Genomic DNA, 20,900 nt, shown 5'->3' with positions numbered 1-20,900 from the left:
GACGTTTTCAACAACAAATTAGGTTGCTGAATGCTTTCTCACACCGGGCACTTGCTCCTTCCCCCAGCCCCTGCCACACGGACTAGCCTGCTGCGAGGTGGCTCCAAGGAGCAGTGCTCCACGTGGCCCAAAGGGCTGCTCTCAACGTGGCACCCGGCCCGCAGAGCCAAAGAGCACAAGCCAGACATGGCTACGCAAGGAAGCCTCTCCCCTCTCCTCCAGCAAGGAGACAGGGCAAGAAGCCTAGAAAAAGATCTTAAAGACCTCACCAGGCTTAGCCCAACGACCAAGTGAAAGCTGTGCCATCAGCTCTTCTCACTTACAGAAACGCACCGGACCCTCTGAAGCAGGGCCAACCTCTCCCGCACGCACAGAGATGAGAGATTCAGTTTGGTAACTTTGGAGAGACTCTAGGACACCCCTGGGGGAAGAATCAGAAACCAGCAACATCACACGTACAAAAGCAGATGACGGTTTGTGGCACAGCATAGCCACACTTCTCTACGCTGCTGGTCTTCAAGGGCTTGGACCTACCTCAGGTGCCCCAAGCTGTAGTATCGCGACTCTCCATCCGTTGACCGAACTACCTTGACAGTGAACATGGGCTGCAGCTGCCGTAGCTCCAGCAGCACAATGGCCAGGTAGTGAATGAAGAGCAGAGCATCCACCAGAGACACCGCATACTGCACTATTCCTTGGTAGTTGGTGTCCTTCGAGTCCAAGATGCGCACGCCGTAAAAGAGCCAGTAGGAAAACACAAACAGGAATATGAGGACCAACAGAAGGGCCCGAAACACAAACACCCTCGGTATGTCTGCCTTGGGCTGGCGGAAAAACAGAGCCCAGGTCCCAATCAGAAGAATGAGGAGTTTAAACGCCACAGAGATGAACAGTCCCTCACAGACAGTACCACACGGCTCCAGATCATCCCGCCACAGGATCTGGGGTAACAGAATGAAGGCAATGGGGGTAAGGAAGACAAGGAGTCCGAGAACAGCTGCCACTGTTAAGCCCAAGTAACGTCTGCAGTCCAACCCAACGCTGTCCTCCAGATCCTTACTGATCCGGGCAATGTCCTCCTGGGAAATACTGTGCTCAGAGGTGCCTGTGATTGCTGTCGTGGTCTCACCCCAGTTGTCATCCTGAGGGAGGAAGAGATAAAAATAATATTGAAACAATCAGATTATTCCTTCCAGGTCTTCTATTTTTATTGCTCAGAAAAAGACTGCTACAACAGACTTAAGTCCCAGAAAAAAAATGTAGCAAAACCCACACCTTCAATATACTGGATAGTCAACCCTGAAAACTAGCAAAAGTTTGGAAACAATAGCAACTTGTTCAAACCAGTGACTAGAAACATTAGGTGTTAAACCCCTGTAACTGTAGAGCAGGTAGCTCAGCTTGCTATGCCACTCACTGTACCCCAGAGGTTCCTCTTCCAGCACACTTAACGAGTAATATCACATAACTCCTGGAAACTGCAGTAATCATCAGTTCCCATGTGCAGGGCGAGCACTAGCGCTCTTCCAGCCTACACACTCTGCAGCGCAAGTGCACCACAGAAGCACCTGGAAGGGAAATTCTCATTTGAGTGTTTCAAGCCAGTTATTGTTGTTACACAATCAAAAACATGTTCACACATTATTTTGCCATCTGTAACAGAAGCAACCACACTTCCAGCAAATTCCTCCACTTTGTTTTCTTTTATTCTCCTCTCCAGTAGCCCTGCCCTCAATACCTGACATTCTAATAAAAATTTAGTTAAGGCAATAAATCACAGGTGGTCACACAGGATATTTTCAGGTATGGGGCTTTAAGTTTAGAGGATCTTAAGACTGCCAAGTAGCTCTGGTCCAGGACATTGTCAGAAGCCACTCAGCCACAAAGAAGCTTACCTGAAATACAGTCACCATATAGTCAAGCTTCAGGCTACATTATGTTTTCTGAAAGTCTTATTTCTTCCCTAGCTAGTATCAGAGGACTTCTGCAAGCTAGCTCTCCCATCCCATGATGTCTCCAATCGCTCCTTCCTGGAGCTGGCATGGCCAAAGAGTTACACTGACATGTATGGATTTGACTCACAGCTGCTGCTGGAGTGACTCATGCACATGAAGACTCCTGATGCTTCCCACAAACACACACCGAAGGGCGGCAATGCATGCGCTTCATTGTGTGGCACCCAACCCCTTTGTAGCTGCAACTCGCATTCAGAAGCACACGTTTTGCTCTTCTTCCTATCCTCCCGAGTGTATCTCCCTGCAGCTCGTGCCATTAAAAGGATTTACACCTTCTGCCAGACTTCTGCAGCTACACATGCTGATCAAAGCATTTTGTTTTAAAGAAACAGGCATCATTTTAGTCCTTTATTCACTTCTAAAGAAGTGAATCTTTGGGAAAGGAGCAGACAGGCAGGATGACTACTTTGAACAACTCCAGGGGTATAAATTCTAATGCACTCCAAGACATGAATACCTCCTATGCCTAGAGCAGTAGGGTTGTGAGACAGACCAACCACAAACAGTCAGCATCTTGAATTAATATGAGGGGGTTTTGAGTCACTTCTCACCAAAACAGAGGCCCCAGAAGAGATATCTGCATTGTAGCTTGTCAAGAAAAGCAGCATAATCCTATCCCATTTTCCTCTTTTTCAGTGTCTCTGGTAAAGCATCTAAGCATTTCAACTATTTTATGTTTATGCATTAAATAGCTCTGCATAGTTTCCTCCATTTGAGGAAGAGAGAAACTGTGCAGAAGAGAAGGGACAGAAACACCAGAGCAGCTTAATGCTACAACCCAGAAGACAGCAGGCAACCCTGCTCTCAGTCTACCCTTATAACAATTCCTCCCACATTAAGTGGCACAAACAAAAAATGTGCAGTTACACAGAAATATGAGCGTGTCTCTAGTGGTACAAAAGCTGCCGGATCCAACCCTGGGCACTCTGCTCCCTAGGAGAAAGGTCTTGCTCACACATCAACTTATTTCGCTTTGGCTTTAATTCACGCTGAGGAGGTCTGCATGAAAACAAGGGCCTAAGAATTCATTGACACCTTAGATCTATTTCAAATAATAGCTGGGATCCATGAAAAGCAGCATCTGATTCCAAAATACCAAGTGGCAGCACATGAAGCCAGCCCACCTGCAGTGACATGAGTACTGCCAAAAGTACTACCATACACAGTTTGGGTGGAAACTGTGAAGCCCCACAGCCAAGGATTAACACACCCCAAATCCAGCCCAGGGGGCATGAAACATCCTGCATTCCATGTCTTGCAGCGTCAGCCATTCTTCAAAAATGAATATGCACCTTCACATCAGCTGCTAGAGCAGAGAGAGAGTATTGGATCCATCCTAGGTGCAATCTAAACCCAGCATTATTCCATTCTTTATCTAACCCAGTGTTAATGTACTAGTTTTCATCACTGAGTTCACCCGCCTGCCCAGCTATTTCACATTAGTTTTACATTTCTCATCTCCTTTTCCTACTGGGATGCTGGTCCTAATGTGTTTCGCATGATTACCTAGAGCAAAGCCTGCTTAAAAACCAAAAGCCCACATACAGGTGAAAGGGTTGACCTGCATAATGCACAGTGAGATGATGGAAACAGATGTTTCTACAGAGCTTGGCAGATGACGTTCTGGAGACAGAGGCAAATTAGTGCCCCAGGAGTAGTCACATCAGCACCGCTGCTGTCAAAACTAATGCTCTCAGAAAAAGACACGACTGATTGAGGCCTTGGCATTAGGCATGAATCAAGGGTACCCGTAAGTCATGCTTCTTTACAAGTGAGCATCATTTTTTTCCTACTCATATGCTGGCAAGTCATACGCTCCGTTTCAGAAACCACACTCCACGTTTAATTTCACTGCCTCCTTACCTGGCCCTCCTCCGCCCGAGAGGCATCGTTCCCAAGCAGTGGCTCTGCAGGAGGTGTCTGGATAGTGACGGACTTCTCAGACCGACTGCCGTCTTTGCTTCGCGGCGATTTGTGCCTGTCCCGACTCCTTTTCCAAAGAAAACAAGAGAACAACATTATCAAATAGTTTCCAGGACAGAGCCTGGAATCTGCTACGCCTCTACCTGCAGCAGGTGTCCTAAGCATTGGGTCAGTATCATGCTTGCCCATCGCTTCATCAATACTGGATCTGTGACAAAACAAGCTTTGGAAGAGGTAGAAAGGGTCCTTGACCAGAGCAGCCTGCAGCCTGGTGGCTGGTACGGTCTATCCTCTCAGTGACTGGAGAGGGGAGCAAAGGAGACAGGGTACATCCCCACCGCCTCATCTTCTCTTAAAACAGCTTCCGACAGCGCTGTGCTTGGAAGGGAAGCTTGCATCCTCCAAACAACTGGCAGCTCCGCTTGGGGTTAACTGGGCTACGCAGCTCTCCACCTGCAACAAAGTGTCTCACAGGGACATGTAGGGTTAACACAAGGAATTAACCAAGACAGCTTCAGTTCCTGCAGCGTAAAGTCTCGTCAACTAGGACCTCAACACCGTACAACAATTGGTGAAGTTTATTTCCACTAGTCAATAACCCCCAGTTAACCCTTACCAAGACAGCAAGAACACCAAGGGCACCAGGCTCATGCTTACTTCCAGAGTACCCTTGTAGAACTCACAGTTTCTCATCTGACAATAACTCATTTTGAGACAATCCCCACTAATCTGCTCATCGGTACTTTCCTCCCCAGACAGGAAAGCAGCCTTTGCACCAGAGACCCTCACTGCGCTCAAGGACCATCTTAAAGCTCAGGAGCATCCAGTGCCCCAGCTCTGCTCTCTCCATTGCATCTCTCTTGGAATTACCAAACCCCCAAGGTTTCATGGCCTGTTCACAATAAGAGGCTCTAGAATTTTTATGTCGTTCTGGGAACTTTGAAGGCATCTTTCCACATGGCATTCTAAGCTTCAAAGAGCGATCCATATTGGGGGTGGGGGTGTTAAAGAAGGGAGGAAAGGCAAATGAGATGATTTACTCAATAACTGGACTGCGAGCAAAGAGACTTCATTTCATGGAAGAATACTTTTTCCAACGACACAGGATAATTGCTTCTGAAATGCAAAGTTATTTTGGACCAGCTCAGTTCTAAGTTGCAAAGACTGTAAGTGGCACACATTTTGCATGTAAAACTAATGGTGATGCAGGAAAAGAAAAAGGGTCATGTTTCCAAGTAATCAGAAGTTTCACAGCAAGATGTTTCTTGAGGCTGCTGAACTACCACAACAGACAGGACCAAAAAGCTCCAAAAAGCCTGACTTCTAATCCAATCAATACTGATAAATGACTTGTGGACTCAAGCATCACTCAAATTCTATTAAAAAACCCTGACACACCATCAACAGATTAGCCAGGGGGATGGTGGGAAGAGATAGGAAACCTTATTATTATGCAATAAAGAAATGGCATCAGAAGACAGTAACTGACAATTATCAGTTTAGGCAGTCTGACATGTCTCCTCCCCTGAGCCTCTACTCAGGCCTTGCACTATAAGAGGGGAGTTAAGTCATCTTTTCCTTCTGCTGGCACTATCTCAATCTTTCTGGCCATTCATGACCCCAGTGTGCATCCAACAGGTTGAGTATCACTAAGTTGGCTGCATTATTGTTTCCAGTCTCCTGACTGGGTTCCTCATAAGGACTCTCCACGTACATCTCCTCCAGAGCTGTGGCCCCACGGATTTCATTCTGGCTTACAGGTTTTTTCCCACGGGACATGTGCTTAAAGCAGTAACTAACTAAAAATAAACATTTCCTTACCCTTGTCTGTGGGCTTTTTTGGAGTGACCTGAGTAGTGGGAGTATCCCGAATATGTTGATTCTGTATCCATTGCAGCAGACATTGGGTCTGCACGGAAGGAACACAGATTTTACTCAGAAGACAAGTTCCTGGTGCTCCTGAGGTGGAGTCCGTGGTAAAAGTGCTTTCCTGGGTACTCTTTGCTTCCCAGTCATCAGTGAGGTCTGGTCCTCAGAAAGCCAGTGAGCTTCACTTAAAAGGAATCGGATCAGAGGGGAGGGAAGGGAGGGTGCTCAGCTCCTCACGATCGACCTAAGGAAAGAGAAACAGGCATGGAAGTGCACTCTAATCAAAGCAAGACATCATTCCTACTGCAGCAATTCCCTCATCCTGGCCACATGCCACCACCCACATCACACTGTGCCCAATTTGCAAGCTTGTCCTGGCTGGTATCTCTCTCTCTGGTCCAGTGAAATACATGCATTTGTAGAACTTTACATAAACTGATTGCTAAACAGAGAGAAGTTAAGTCCAGCACATTCATCTAAAAATATGGAAGAAACAGCGTAAGTCACCTGGAAAAGAGAGTGACTCTGAGAAGGCTCAGCACTCTAGCTACTTTTTCTAGGGGAGAATTTCTGTACTGGCCTTGACCTGCACACCCCCATCTCCTCACCCGTGTAACACACAGCCCAGATCCCCCTACCTATGGCTGTAATGCTGCCACTCTGCATCTGGGGGGAAGGGGGGTGGGGGGTAAGGGTAACTTTCCTAGGAGAAACACAGGAGAGGATCAGACCACCATGTCTGAACCTGCTTTGTTTTCACAACTGCAAGGTGTGCCCATTTTGCAAGCATTAGCTGCTATACAATCAATGGCGCTATGAGCACCTCCCTTCCTTTGTAACCTTTGCCTCCAGAAACTAATTTGGGCCTTGAAGAATTGAATTTTATTAAAAATTGTCTCTCTATATATACACATACTAATAACACTGGGGAGAGTTGATTAGAGATCACGTCTAGCTTATATGGGCCAGCGTTTCTTACGGCGTACTTCCATTTGGAACAGAAGCTTAAGTCCCATCCGTAAAGGGCAGAAGAGAGTCACGCGTTTTGGAACAGGAGCAGGGCAACATCAGAACAATTCCCAACAGCGACATGTCAAAACCCTTAACGCTGTGGGGAAGAAGGGTAGACACCACCCCCGCCTTCCAAACCCACATCCTGCGTTAGGCGACAAGAGAAAGGGGACGGAGGGGAGCACCGTCACCGGTTTGGGGGAACACATGCAAACGGTGAAGAGGTGCAGACGGAGCGGTCACAGCTACAGACCTTGGCACAGCCCAGCACTTGGCACGCAGGAGCACTCTCACATACCTCCTGCCCAGACAACTGCTGCCTCCAGCCAACACAGGACTACAGCCATGCTGTACTTCCAGAGTGGGCGAAAGCCCGCTCTAAAATCAAATTAAATCCCTCCATTATTTTCTGCTCGCAGCAGTTTCTCAAAGCTGTTAGCAATAAAACAGTCAACCGCTGCTTTCAGCCCTCTCCCTCCCCAAACACAGAGGGACAACAACAGAAATTGGGCTTTATACTTGGCCAACTATTCTTTCCAGCCATAAGATTCCTCCGCTAACACCTCCAGAAAAGCTCGTAACCGAGCAGGGAGCTCTACCACACGCAAGCTGCGCCAAAGAACGAAGCCTCTTCCCCACAGGGTTCCTTGGCTGGCGGTGCAATCTGCGATGAAATAAAGAAGTGTTCCTGCTGCATCAGGAGCTGCAGGTATTTGCACAGCACTTGGGCTTGCCAGGGCTCTCGGAGAGAAGGTGCGGGGGGGGGGGGGACACCTTTTGTGTACAGAAATTCCCAAGCTCTAAGTGTGTATCGTGCCTCGAGAAAGCTCCTAAAAAGCAGCAGAGAATCTAGGAAGGACAAATAAGGATGGGAACACAAGCCCCAGTTCTGGGAGGGGAGGAATGAAGATGGATTTAAACACAGTGAAACATAAAGCCAAGGCACGGCACGGTTTGGAAAATGGCATCATTACTGTAACAGGAATAAAAATCCCGCAGCCTGGGACACATGATGTTAACACTCGTTAACTCCCTAGACTTGCACACAGCCTGTAGCTTATGGCTCCAGCAATAGGCTGGGATTCATTAAAGCTGATTTTTACCTCTGTCCTGCTACTGTCCTGCTAGGCAACCATGGAAAAATCCTTCCTCTGTGCCTGACGACCTTCTCTGATAAATTGGGGTGAGGCCACCACCCCTCTACCTTCAAAGTGCAGTAGGATGCCAACAGAGGAGATGGCTACAGAGGACCTTGCAATCATTAGGCATTGCAAACCAGAAACACCCTCAGTTGTACAAAAGGTGATGACAAGTATTACAGGCTTAAACCACTGACTGTGATGTTACTGGAGTCCCTTTGAGAACAACTTACCATCTTCACAAATACATTACAGGAATAGGAAAAGCAAGGAGAGCTGCTGGCATATACCAGTAAGGGTTACGCATTTTTCCTAGGCTTCTAGGAAAGTATCAACTCCCAGCCTTTTCCTCCAACAACATAAAAGAATTTCCCCCCAACTCCCAGACAGAAGAATCAGAGCTGAGACAGGGCTGGGAACAGACCTCCTCTTCTGACCCCTCAGCCCCAGCAGCAAAGCATCACACTTCTCGGGACGCATCAGAGATTATTCCAGCAGGTAGGATCTGCTGTGGAAATGCACAGGCTGCCTAAACACAAACCATGACGGAGCAGTGCCCATTTGACAGCGTGTAAAGCAAGGCAGTGCCCGGCAGCAGGCAGAGAAGCAGACTCATGGGAAGACTGACACAGGAACGGCAGGGCAGGCTGGATCATGCCAACTTTGGTTTTCTGTGTAAACAGCAGCAACGGTTTTGAAACAGCTCTGCGAAAAGTCAACAAGGTGGCCACCAAAAAACGTTAAGTCTCCTGGATTGCTGTCAGAAGCAGTACAACAAGCTCTGGGACTCTGCACTGCCTCCTTGCCCCTGCTGCAGGACACACCGGTGGCCACACTGATCTTCCTGCCAGTCACAGGGCTGCTGGGAATAAAATATATCTGCCCCACTTCAGCCGGCAAAAGGAGAAGACCACTGGCTCTGCCAGGTGCACACCCGAGGCTAATTATCAATAAGGCTTCCTAGACTGGGCTAACAAAGGACAGTCTGGGCTGCTAGCTGGACACCACTCCTAGTCTGAGCAGGATGAGACGAAGATACCAGGGATGGAGGAGCACAGTCCAAACACGTGTTCCTCACAGCCAAGCCGAGCCGGTTACCTACCTCCTGGTCTATTTTACAGAAAGAAGGGGACCAGCCTTACCCCAGAAAAGATTCTGGAACTACTGGGGAAGAGGTAGGGAGGGCACCAAGAGACAACTAACATGCTAAGCTATACCTCCAGATTGGAGCCCTTTCAATGGCACAGACAGATGCCAACCCCAAATTAGCCACCACCCCAACAGTGCCCACCACTAGAGCCTGAGAAAAAGCTAAAGAACACAAGCCATGTATACATCTCCTTCATAACACAACCATATCCAAACTAAGTGCAGCCTTTAAACATCTCCCTGACTAAATCGCTATGAATGATGATTCTTACCCTACCCCGCTGGGCAAGGACAACTGTGCTGCGTCAAAAAGCAGCCCCATCATTCAAGGGTCTCATCCCTCCACAAACAGGTCTGAATTGAGAGTCAAATTTAGCCAACTGAAATGGCTTCACAAAAGATCATTACATCTCGCAGGACTCCACTGAAGGCATGGTCTGTTTGCAAAGTTCCTGGCCCTCTGTGAAAGAAAGCTCCTTTGGCCTGAGCGTACAGTTGCACTGTGTTTCAGCGTTGACAAGAAAGCTGGTGTAAGTAGCTTCCACCTCCACACCACAGTTCACCACTCTTGGTTGTGTCAACACAATCCTCAGCGACCAAACAGCACCGCTGGAAAACAAAACAAAAAAAATCCCTTCTCTCCCGCTCGCCACGCTTTTGTCTTGGATCCTTTCCGTGACCTAGTTCACAGCACAGCCCCAAACAGTAAAACCATCACCAGGGTGAACAGCCACGCCAGCGAACAGCTAGAGGGGAGATGGGAATGCCCTCTCCGCTCCAAACACGACAATTGTGTAACTGCACACCCAGCAGTTTGCTCCCAGTATGGCCAGCACTCTCACTTTGCCTTTCCCTTACCACTGACAGAAGGATGCCCAGTACTAGATGGAAAACAAAGCTAAGGATACTGCAAAGAAAATTTTGGGATCCTACGCAGGCAAGGATGGCTGCATCCTGAATGACAGCAGAGAAATTCAGTTACCCCTGAACACCGCAGAGATCACTGTAATCACAGTTTCTACGCAGCTACACAACTCGCTGTAACTCCCTCTTTTCATATGCTCATAAATCTCCAAGAAGAGTTCTTTTGAATTGCTATTTTCCATGCTGGGAGCCCAATCCCCTTTCCAATGAAGTTCGCTTTGTGATCGTCTTCAAGGGAGCACAGTTTGGCTCCAAGCCCAAGGGAAATTTAAAAGAGCAAGTTACATCTTTAAATCAAAGAGGGCAAACACAAACGAGCACTCTTTTACATCCCGTGCTTTCCCGATGGATCTTCCCCTGTGAAGTTGAGGCAAATAACTCCAAAGTAGCTCAGCTTTGAAATCCTCGTCTGTACAGTTTCAGTCTTACTCCATTTAAAACTTGCAATCAATTAGAGTTGATTTACCAGTCGGTTCATGGAGTTACACATATTTGGAAGTGCCATCTGGAGCACAAGCAGCCACAAGTGTCCGTGAGGATGTGCGCACATTCGGCTCTGTACGCTGCCAGCCTCGCTTGTTAAACAGCACCAGCTGTCTATAGGGTAACGGATGCCCACGAGCTATCACGCTGAGAAATCTTTTTTCCTTCCTTTAGTGAAATGAAGAGCTTTACAAATTAAACATGCAGAACCCCAAGTGCTAAGCTATGGGATAGCGTTAGGGTTCAAGAGTAAAAATAATTAAGAGATGGCTAAGCAGCAAGGAAGCCTTCCAGCTCCGGCATTAACTCGCCCGCACCGTACGGCTGCAGCGTATTCCCATTATTCACTTCAGAAAAACGAGAAGTTACGTAACTTGCTATGTTCAACTGCATATATAGTGAGATCTGTGAGCAATGCCACAGGAACCTTTTGCTTTTGAATTTCCTGACCAGGCCCCAGTCCAGCAATTTGATCTGTAAGCACAGAAGTTCAACCACGCTAACCTACTCGCAGAGCCAAGGCTTGCAGTTTTAACGGCCAACAAGCTTCGGGAAACAAGGCTTTTCCAAAAGCTCTTTATTTATTTTTGCATGTCATTAAATAAGGTTAATTTTGATCACAGAGATATATATTTTAAAGCCCAGGCTTTTACTCTACAGAGGTGGTTCTTGATTGGCAAGCCAAGCCCCGCATCCCCCAAAAATGTTTAGTAGTCAGCAAATTCAAACTCCCTATAGCAATAGATTCTCTTCGCTTTTGCTTCTCAGAGGTTTCTTAGAAAGATTTCATAGACTCACGGGAATTTCCAGCCCCAGGCTGAAAACCATTAGTCCACAACATGGATATTTCCAAAAGAAAAGTCACTTGGTTTATTGAAGCAATCCACCTGCACGTTTAATCAGAACATGCAACAACACACATCTGAAAACGTAATGAGGCTGTTTCAATTGACAACAGAAACGCCTGGCCAAAAGCACCACCCAGGCAAGCAATGTTCCTGAACAGCAAGCCCCTGCCTCCTGCCCCGCCGTTCCACAGCTGGAAGTTGGGAAGTTCTGCACATGGGACCCATCGGTGAAGCACCTCCCTGAAGGATCTCCTCTGCCCACTGCTAGAACCACATGCGACTAAGTTTCTGAAGCACAACCAACATCCAAATCTATCCTGCAAATTATACTCAGCTGCCACCCTATCAGACCAGCGAAAGCATGTGCTGCCTCGCTCATACATCCCTGCTGTGCTGCTAGACCTCCAAGTGTTCCTCTTAACCCCAGAGCCATGCAACACGGCAGAAGGTATCCTGGCCTCACCCTCGTGATACTACAGCTGCTGGGAATGCCAACATTTAAAGCCCCACAGCCTTACTGAAAAACACAAACTGGGCAAAGACTCTTGCAGGACTCCTCAGGTACTGCCTGCCTGGATAGGTACCTTATTTTTAAAGTTTACTTTTAGCCATAGCACTTGGATACTGAGACAGCATTAAAGGCTATAAACTGCAAAAGGTTTCTCTAATGAAAATGCACCCCCTTGTTTAGGATACTGCATGTCCTCCTGCATTTTCTATTTGGATTTAAAATGCAAAAAAGCCAACGGACCCTGATCAAATCCCCAGTGCGACACAATACAGCGCAACTACACAGTATGGAGACCCCCCCTATCCCCTGCCTCCTGCTCAACCCTGTACAAAGCCAAGCGGTTCTGACCTTGCAAGGAGAAAGGGCAAGGGTGTTGACCCCCGAGGAAATAACCACTGTTTTTCAATTTGACGGAAATCAGGTAGTTCTAAAGTAAAAGCTAATGAGAAATTAGAAGAAGTCATAAGATAGTTTTCACAAGGGTTCATTTTCTCCTTCCACCAAATTCCCCAGTGAAGGTACCAGACACAGAGGAGCACAGCACTTACTGTTTCCCACCAGCAAAACTGGACAACACAGTTCTCTGCCTCTCGAGTCCCGACACAGCACAACACAGCCTACAGCAGCAAAGCCCCATTTCTGATGCTGTCCTTTGCTTTTAGCTGTCAGAAGCAGGGGTGGAAGGCAGGCAGGCTACCACAACAACACAACAGGCGTGCAGCTTTGCTAGGACAACTGCAGTCATCTTAGTAGCATTTTCCTAGTACCTTATCCTGGCCTCACGGTAACAGTAAGCCCTCCCTAGGTGCATATATCCATAAGGTAAGGGCCACCAAGAACACTGCCACTAGTAACCAAAAGCAGAAGGCCAGCAACAGCCAAAAAGAGCCACTGGCCAATGACCGTGGACAGTTAGGACATACTTGCCTGGGTGGTTCTGACACAGGCTGGGATCCTTTCAAAATGTCAGCTCATAGGGAGCGTTCTTAAGGGAGGAGGCTTTCTGTAAGACACTCGTATTTATTTTTCACAATTAACAAGTGAAATGATCCCAGAGCCAACACTGGTCCCATAGTTGCATCCAGCTATATGGCCAAACCCCAGTGCAGGAAGAGAGCGAGGCACAGTCAGAATGAAGCTCTTCAAAGATGCGAAGGCACTGCTGAAGCTCTCTTCTCCCCAGCTCCTCTCCTCAACGTCAGGATGCCCTGGTGATGGGCTCACAGGCAATAATGATATCACAGAATATACTTCACAACATCCTAACTTGCTCTTCCAGCCAGTGCGCCTTGATTTCTTAACAGCTGCAAAGATCTTGTGGGCAGTTCATTATTGACAAACGCAGGGCCAAAAAACCCCACTGCCTCAGACATCGAACCACTAAGTCTGCCTCCCCAGACCAAAACCCCTGCCATCAAGCCATTTATGCTTTCATAGACCCCGCATGTCAAAGAGTACAGCCTTTAGCATAAAGCAGATCGCTTACAACCCTGACAGTCTTGCAAACAAGCAAACAACCTTGTTTCACAGCGGCTCTCCAAAGCGTGCCATGACAGAAACCCAACAGCTAATGCGAAAGCTTTGCCCTCTGTTGGGTACGCTCAGCAGCACCGCGGGCACGCACCCCCGGGCCAGCGCGGCCCAGGCGCAGCAGCGCTGTCTCCTGCCACACGCGCTTCTCCAGGCCCCGAGTCGCTGAACAGAAACAACTCTCCAGTGCTGCCAGCCCGCGACTTCGGGCATCGCTTCAGCGACCGAGCCAGCTTCTAAGCAGAGCAGCACGCCTGTGCCTTCCCTCCCCTCGGTCACCTCTGTAGCTCGCTGCCCGGCGGGATGACCCCAACCACCGAGCCGCTGGGGGTCTGCGGTGCGGGCACGGAGGCACCAGCGGAGCCCCCGCTCTGGCACGGGCTCCCTCGCACCTCCGCGGCGCACGGGTCCGCCCCGGGCACGGCTCGGCGGGGGGAGCGCTGCCCCCCCCCAGGGGCTGCCCCTGCGGGCCTCGGCGGCGTTCCAGGGCTCCATCCCGGGGAGGCGAGCTGCCGCCCGCCGCCGGCAGGGGAGCGGGGCCGCGCCGCGGGACAGGGCAGCGCCCCGGCCGCCTTCCCCCTCCGCCCAGCCGCCCCGGGAAGCGCCGGGCAGGGGGAGCGGGGTCGGTGCCCCCGCAGCCGGCATCGCCGCGCCCCCCCCCCGGCCGGGGACGGCCCCCCGCCGCCGGGCGCGGGAGCCGAGGAGGCTGTCCCGCCGCCCCGGCCCGGGCACCCCGGGGCAGAGCAGCGGCGGCGGGGTCCCGCCGGCGGGAGGGCGTGGTGGAGGGCAGCGCCACGGCCCCCGTCCCCCCGCCCCGCCCGCCGGGCGCAGGGGCAGGCTCGCCCCCTCACTCACCTCCCTCCCGCGGCCGCCCCATGCCGCTCCCGGCACCGACCCGCCGCCGCGCCGAGCCCCGCCGCCTCCCCTCGGCGGCGGCCGCCGTCGCTGCTGCCGCCGCTTTCCGCTTCCTGTGCCCGGCACCGCCCCGCCCCGCCCCCGGGCGAGGCCGCCCTCCCCGCGGGCCCGGCGGCGCCCGGCCGGGCCGTGCTGCAGCCGCAGCGGGCGGGGCCCCGCCGCTCCCCCCGGAGCCCCGGTTCCGCCTCAGGACCCCTCCCCGCAGCGCTGCCCGCCGGCACCGCGGCTCCTACGCGCGCTCCCGCTGCGCTTCCCCAGACCTGCCATCGCCCCCCCAGCGCCCGCTGCGGCGCCCCCCGGGGCTGACCCCTACAGCTCCACAGCTCCCCCGCCATCACCTCCCCTGCCACCATCGCTCCCCAGAAAGCCCCCGTCCCTCTGGCTCTGCCCTCACCCACCGCCACGCTCACGGGCTCTCTCCGCGGCTGGGTGTCCTGCCGGCACTGCCGTGCCTCGCCCCCGGGACTGCTCGGCCTGCTCCGCCACCCGCAGCCTGCAGCGGCTGCGCGCTTTGCGCCTGGTCACAGCGGGCCTCCTGCCCCCCGGGGAGAAGGGCCTGTTTGCCCCAAGCCTCCAGCGGGCTGCCCGAGGCCAGCCTTGGGCACAAAATTCCCAAATTCCTCACACTGCTTCCTCTGGGCAGCTGGGAGGGAAATGGGCAGAGCTCTGCGTGCCACGCAGGTCATCTTTTCTGTATTCTAATGTTGGTCCTTTTTCATTTCACCTTTGGGTTGTCTTACCCTTCAAAAATAATTACGTTTTCAGGCCATGCACTGAACCAGCAGCTGGGAATGCATGAAGAAAATCTAGACCTCCTAGATTCCAGTCCTGCGCTTTGAACTACTCAAGAACGATCCAGTCTACAAAGGGAACAAATGCAGAAAACACTGAAGTTATTCCTGTCAGATAGTTTTTGTGTTCCGTTATTGTGGCTTCTGTAGATTGCATCTATTATATTTCCTCTGCAATTTCCCCTTTTTCCAAAATAATACTACTCTTTTATTTGTGGTGCTTGCCCCTACTCAGCATCCATACAACACGGTGTGACTTTACAGTGGAACAGTCAGCCCGGTATTAGAAGAAACGTTTCCGTATCACTCGGATTTGGTAATGACATTACCTCCTGTTTTGCATGGCGTACACGCTTACCCAGCCCCGTGCCTGACTGGAAGAGGCCGATATCAAGTGATAGGCTCCATCTTGTATTATGCATCAACATGTGTCTAAACTTGCCCAAGGCCCGAGCGCTCCGCTGCATTCCAGGCAATGGCCCTGCCCTGGAAAGCATCTGACACCCTGCTGCAAGCCTGCCTCAGCCTGGCTGGCTGCTAGGGGCTCCCCGCCGCCGGACCACCCCTGCTTCCTCCCTGCTCGGTGGCAGGGAAAATGTGACAAAAGGCAACGGTTTATGGAGGCCATGCCTCTGGCACGGGGGAGAGGCCTGGTGCGAGGAGCAAGGTTTTACCTGTGCCACCTGGGGAAGAGGACATGGGGAGATGCTGCCCTGCCTGGAAGGCAAGGGGTCTTTTTCAAAGGTCGTTACCTGGACTTCTTTGAAAGCAACCAAGAAACTTTGCTAAACCTGTATTTCTTCCCCTACTATGCTGCTCCTGCAGCTGCTCAGTAATATTTAGAGGATTGCCAAATACTGGTTTTGTGGTCTACAGCAGCAGAGCTTGTTGCAGTACCCCACAGAAAGGAGATTGCTCAGGATGTAAACTGGGGTCATATACAAACCTCAGAGGAGTTTGCACCTACACCCCCCGTCCAGACCTAGCTGGTCTAGGTACCTGTTAGATCCAGCGGTGACGCCCACTTGCACCCAACCAGGTCAAGCTGTTACACAGAATATTGGCAAAGGAGGAATACACTGAAGATGGGCTGGGGGCAGATGCTGAGATACTGTTACATGCTTCTCTCTCATCATCTGTTCAAACCACTGAGACATGAGGGAATGTTTTACAAGTCCAGCTCCTTGTGTGGTAGGATCATAATTCAGAAACGTGTGAAGTGCTATGCTCTTGTACACTACTGAATAGTGAAGATTAAAAAAAACCAACAACCAACCAACTCTGAAGTACCCAGAACGGATGTCATGGATTCACAGGAGAATGTTGGAAGGGATTTCTGGAGGTCCAGTCTTCCCACTCAGAACAGGGTCAATTAGAGCAGGTTGCTCAGGGCTGTGCCAAGTTTTGAGCATCTCCAAAGACAGAGAGTCCACAACCTCCCTGGGCAACCTGTTCCAGTATTTAACACCTGCATAGTAAAAAAAAAAAAAATATAAAAAAATAATTCTCACATTTAAGTGGAATTTCATGTATTTCAGTTTGTAGCTGTTCCCTCTTTTCCTTTCACTGGATACCACCACAAAGAGTCTGGTTCTATTTTTTTTTCCTCCATTCCATCCGGTATTTATATATGTGGATACACATTTACACACATTGATTCCACCCTGAAACCTCTCCTCCCAGGGCTAAAAAATCCCAGCTCTCCTGGCCTCTCCTGTCAGATGCTCCGATCCCTGAACCATTTTAGCGTACCTATGCTGGACTCACTCCAGTAACATCCATGCCACACAGAGGTGGTCTCTGGTGCAGCGTGCGCTCCGTCTGCATGTAATGCAGAACAGTTCAGTTCCCCTCTGTTTTGATCTTTTCCTGTTCCTGCTGGCATAGCGGCCAAGAGATGTTTCAGGAAGGATCTGCAAGTGGTCAAGTATGTGGACCAGGGCACTGCTTTATGGCATGCTCTTAAGATGCACACACAGACAGATGAAGAAGTAGGACACTCTTATGAAGCCAGGCCCAAACTTGGCCTGTTTCATAATGTGGCACACAGAAAAGGGGTATGATCTCAGATTCTTTATCCCTTTCTGCAGTGGACTTGCATAAGATCATAAATACATTTGATTTGCTCCTAATTTCTCTCTATTCTGTTAAAAAAAAGAAAAAAATCCTTGTGAATGACGATGCTGCAACCTCGAGTTTATTGGAAGTAGCAGAGGAAGGCTAGTAGATGCTCTGCACTTACTTCAACAAATAAATTAATAAAATAATTTTTTTGTTCAAGCCAGCAAAAATTGAGACTTTTTCAGATCTTACAAGAAGCACCTGGATTCCCTTAACTCTCCTTTAGCTTGTTTTTTTTTCAACGGAAACATGACTCACATTCTTATTTCATGTAGCTCCTTGAGGGGATTGTTTCTATCCTTAACTTTGAAGAAATACTCAGAAAAATGTTAGAAAGTGCAAGCAGGAACATTCTCTTCCTGGTTGAACCATAAGGATCCAGACAATTTTTGTCCTCATCACATTTTCAGAAGGTTCTAGGTGTCTTCCCACAAATGCAATACCACCTGACCATGGCCAAGATGGGCAAATGGTAGAGCCCAGCATGGAAAACACACACCAACTCATGCATACAGGCCATTCAAAAAGATACAGACATCTGCTTTTTAGAGGCAATACTCATATATAATTCTAGTAATCCTGCTGCTGCATTCCTCAGGCTTGTATTTTTCACTCTGAAAAGCACAAGCTGGACAGAAAACCAGGGAGAGATGGATCTGCAGTCACAGTTGTGTGGAACACAAGTCATCTTGGATCTACTAGAAAAGGCACTTTCTAGAATGTGGACATTATCCCTTCTTATAACAAATCCCTTGGGGTTTTGAATCACACATTTTGATTTGCTGATCACAGTGCACAATCAATTTGCTATCCAGTCAAATTAGCTTCTTCATTCTCTTTTCTAGCATCATCTATTGTAAAGCGGTGGAAGTTTTCACACAACTTGACACGTAGGTTACACTTTTAAGTCATCTCTTTGCTCCAACGTTTGCTTTCTTTTTTCCTCCAGGATCATTAGATGCACTCATTTTTAAATAAACCCATCTACTTACCCTTGTATTTTTCTACCGATCATTTTTGTGGGCCAAATTCTGCCTTGTTTGGAGACACATACATACAATATTTTTGTTAAGATACTGAGGTTGAATTTGCTGTAGATTTTCTCTATCACCCTGGAAACCAGCCTTCCTCTTTCTTTCCAAGATCCAGACTCCACCTTCACCAACACACAGTGACATCTCCAGATAATTTTGTCTGTGTCAAAATTCAGTGACAAAATCACATATTTACACGTCCAAAAAGCCCGATTGGTTTCTCCGTTTGTTTGTTTACCATTTCCTGAGTAGAACGAAAAGATCATTCTTAAGTTACAGGCCGCAGAGACTCCTCACCAAAGACAGGATTTGTCTGCACAATGCTTTGAGAATCAGAGGCTGGGCCTTGTCAAGTAAGAAACATAAGCATGAGCTGAGCCAGGACAAGTATAAAAGCCATTCTGAAATACTGCCCACTCTTATACAGCATCAGCTGGAGCCTCCAGCATGGGGTGGAAAGATTTTCACTGCAACTGGATGCCACTTCATAGGTCCTATCTGATGGAACTGCTTGTACAGCCAGTCTGAACTGTGCATGATCTTGCTCTGTGCCACTGAGCTCAATCTAGCAGCACACATCTAAAGTTTAAGCAAACACACAATGACAGATATGCACAAGAAGCCACATTTCAGCTCTTGCGCTGCAAAAAATCTTGTGTAGAGGAAAAGAGAGGCCAGAGGGACATGACTACAAATGAACACCTTCCTTCCTTTTTGGGGTGGTTGCTATTTAGAAAGGGAAAACGCGTGGTACTGCACAGCTGAAGAAACAGCATGACACGTTTATTTTGTATAGCAACTTGCATAAAAGCTACTGAGCCTTTTACGGAATTAATTATCCAAAATACATGATTTCTGCCCAAATACAGAGAAAAATGGTGGTGGGTAGCACACACTAACAAAAACCTCACTTGGCTGAGATTCTGCAAAACCCAGTTCATGACTCAACTGAAATCTCACTTCCATTTCAAAGCAGATGGAGTTAGAATTTTTCTTTGGGTTCAGCAGATTTAAAAAAAGTTAGTTTAAAAAAAAAAAAAAAAAAGAGAAAAAACCCCCCACAATCCAGAAACATTTCCTAAGTAAATTTAAAGGGAAAAAAATATGGTAGATTTCATCTGTACAGGCCAAAAGGACTAGAGGGGGGAAGAGAACATCTTTCTCTGACTTGCTCCTAACAGAGAGCTAGGAGCTATTGCATATCCTGACCGTTCCTCCGTGTGTGCCAGGAACCCTGCAGCCTGCTGTGGACCTTATCTTAGAGGGTAAGGGACATAACAGGCAGGTAGTCATGCCCTCCTCTCCTTTGTAACTGTAGTCAAGAGTTACAGCAGGGTGGGGGGCACAGGACAGAGGCAGAGACCCATCTTCTTGTAGAAACAAGGCATGAGGCCTTACGTAGGAATACCTGGCGATAGTGGCGGTAGATGCACTACTTCAACCCGTTCTGGGGGACTCAGCCACAAGACAAGTCTTGTCCACGTGTAGCTGCATGGTGGCCAGAGAACCCGTAGGTGGGCTGGCATTTGGTCCTAAGTGTGTGTGAAGTTGAGGAACAAGACTACACAAACTGGAACACACTTGGGAATGAAACCTTTTAAAGAAGGGCAATAAATATACAGGAAAAGAAGAGGTGGAGGAACAGAGCCTTGAGTCTGCAGATTGAAATTACGTCTTCAGTCAAGCTGGCAAAAGGAAAAGCATAATTGGTGTCTTAATTCTGGCAAAGAGGAAGTGTTTTTCCAGGCTGGAGATCACTGCCCTGCTCTCTGAAGGGATGCTGAAGACCAACATGTGCTGGTGCTGCAGCTGATGAACAGTGCCACCAGCCGGCCTGCTGGAAGAGCGCCAGCTCGCATACCTGGGTGAAAACACGATAATGTGCATCTCTACTCATCACCTTTCACCCCAGAAACTCTTCACAGTCAGCCTTTGATCCTGCAAGCCCTTTGCCAAATACACAGGGGCTGTTCCTGTGAGCAGCTGCAAGAAAGGTCTTATCCACAGAGGTGCTATGCAGCACTAACTTTCCTAAACTTCAGCAGGGTCAAAGGAGATAACAAATCCTTTGGGGTTTTCCAGTAGAGTGAAGAGTGAATGACAGTATCCAGCTCAGGAAGGCTTCTTCTAGTGTGGAGCACACCGGTCAGTGTGATGAGCCATGCCAGAATCAGGCCTGAAATTATTAACCAACCAGATGGTACTACTGAGGCAGTGTAAACGCAGCCCATGAGATGTGTGTTGGCAATTAGGTATTTAAAGACATACTTTCCACTGCTTGTGGGATGATTTCCTATTGGAAGCTGAACTTTAAATTTAATTGAGTTTGGCACCTCACAGTCTCTCTGGTCAAAAGACTTATTAGGAGAGCTATGATTGCCTGGTTGTACTAAAAAAAAAAAAGCCCTAGAAAATATGCTAAAGCCAACAGCGCCAACAATGCAAAACCCAGGAAAGTTTTCTTGCAATAGAGGAAAGCCAACATCAAAAACCCTGCATTAAGATTTCCTTTAAGTGAATCAGAGTCATGGAAACTTTCACACAGCTTTTTGGACAGCAATAAGGAACTGGTTTTGCCCAACAGCTGCAACAAAGAGCTGTTAATGAAAAAGCAGTTGTGGGAGAAGGAAAAGTGTC

General features: G+C 48.9%; 1 protein-coding gene across 1 annotated transcript in view; it reads right to left on the bottom strand.

The window, feature by feature from the left end:
* VANGL1 (VANGL planar cell polarity protein 1) overlaps positions 1 to 14,355 on the bottom strand; it is a 46,338-nt gene extending 31,983 nt beyond the window's left edge. The window contains exons 1-4 of the mRNA XM_056340583.1: positions 14,258 to 14,355; positions 5,760 to 6,051; positions 3,879 to 4,005; positions 535 to 1,142 (exon numbers count right to left, since the gene is read on the bottom strand). Of these exons, the coding sequence (XP_056196558.1) occupies positions 535 to 1,142; positions 3,879 to 4,005; positions 5,760 to 5,842 (818 nt within the window). The 5' untranslated portion in view covers positions 5,843 to 6,051; positions 14,258 to 14,355. The remainder of the gene's footprint in view (positions 1 to 534; positions 1,143 to 3,878; positions 4,006 to 5,759; positions 6,052 to 14,257) is intronic.
* Between the last annotated feature and the right edge of the window lie 6,545 nt (positions 14,356 to 20,900).

Source organism: Falco biarmicus, chromosome 5, assembly GCF_023638135.1.
Source record: "Falco biarmicus isolate bFalBia1 chromosome 5, bFalBia1.pri, whole genome shotgun sequence".
Lineage (NCBI taxonomy): Eukaryota > Metazoa > Chordata > Aves > Falconiformes > Falconidae > Falco > Falco biarmicus.
Note: the sequence above shows the minus strand (reverse complement) of the source record. Positions and strands in the feature narration are given on the sequence as shown.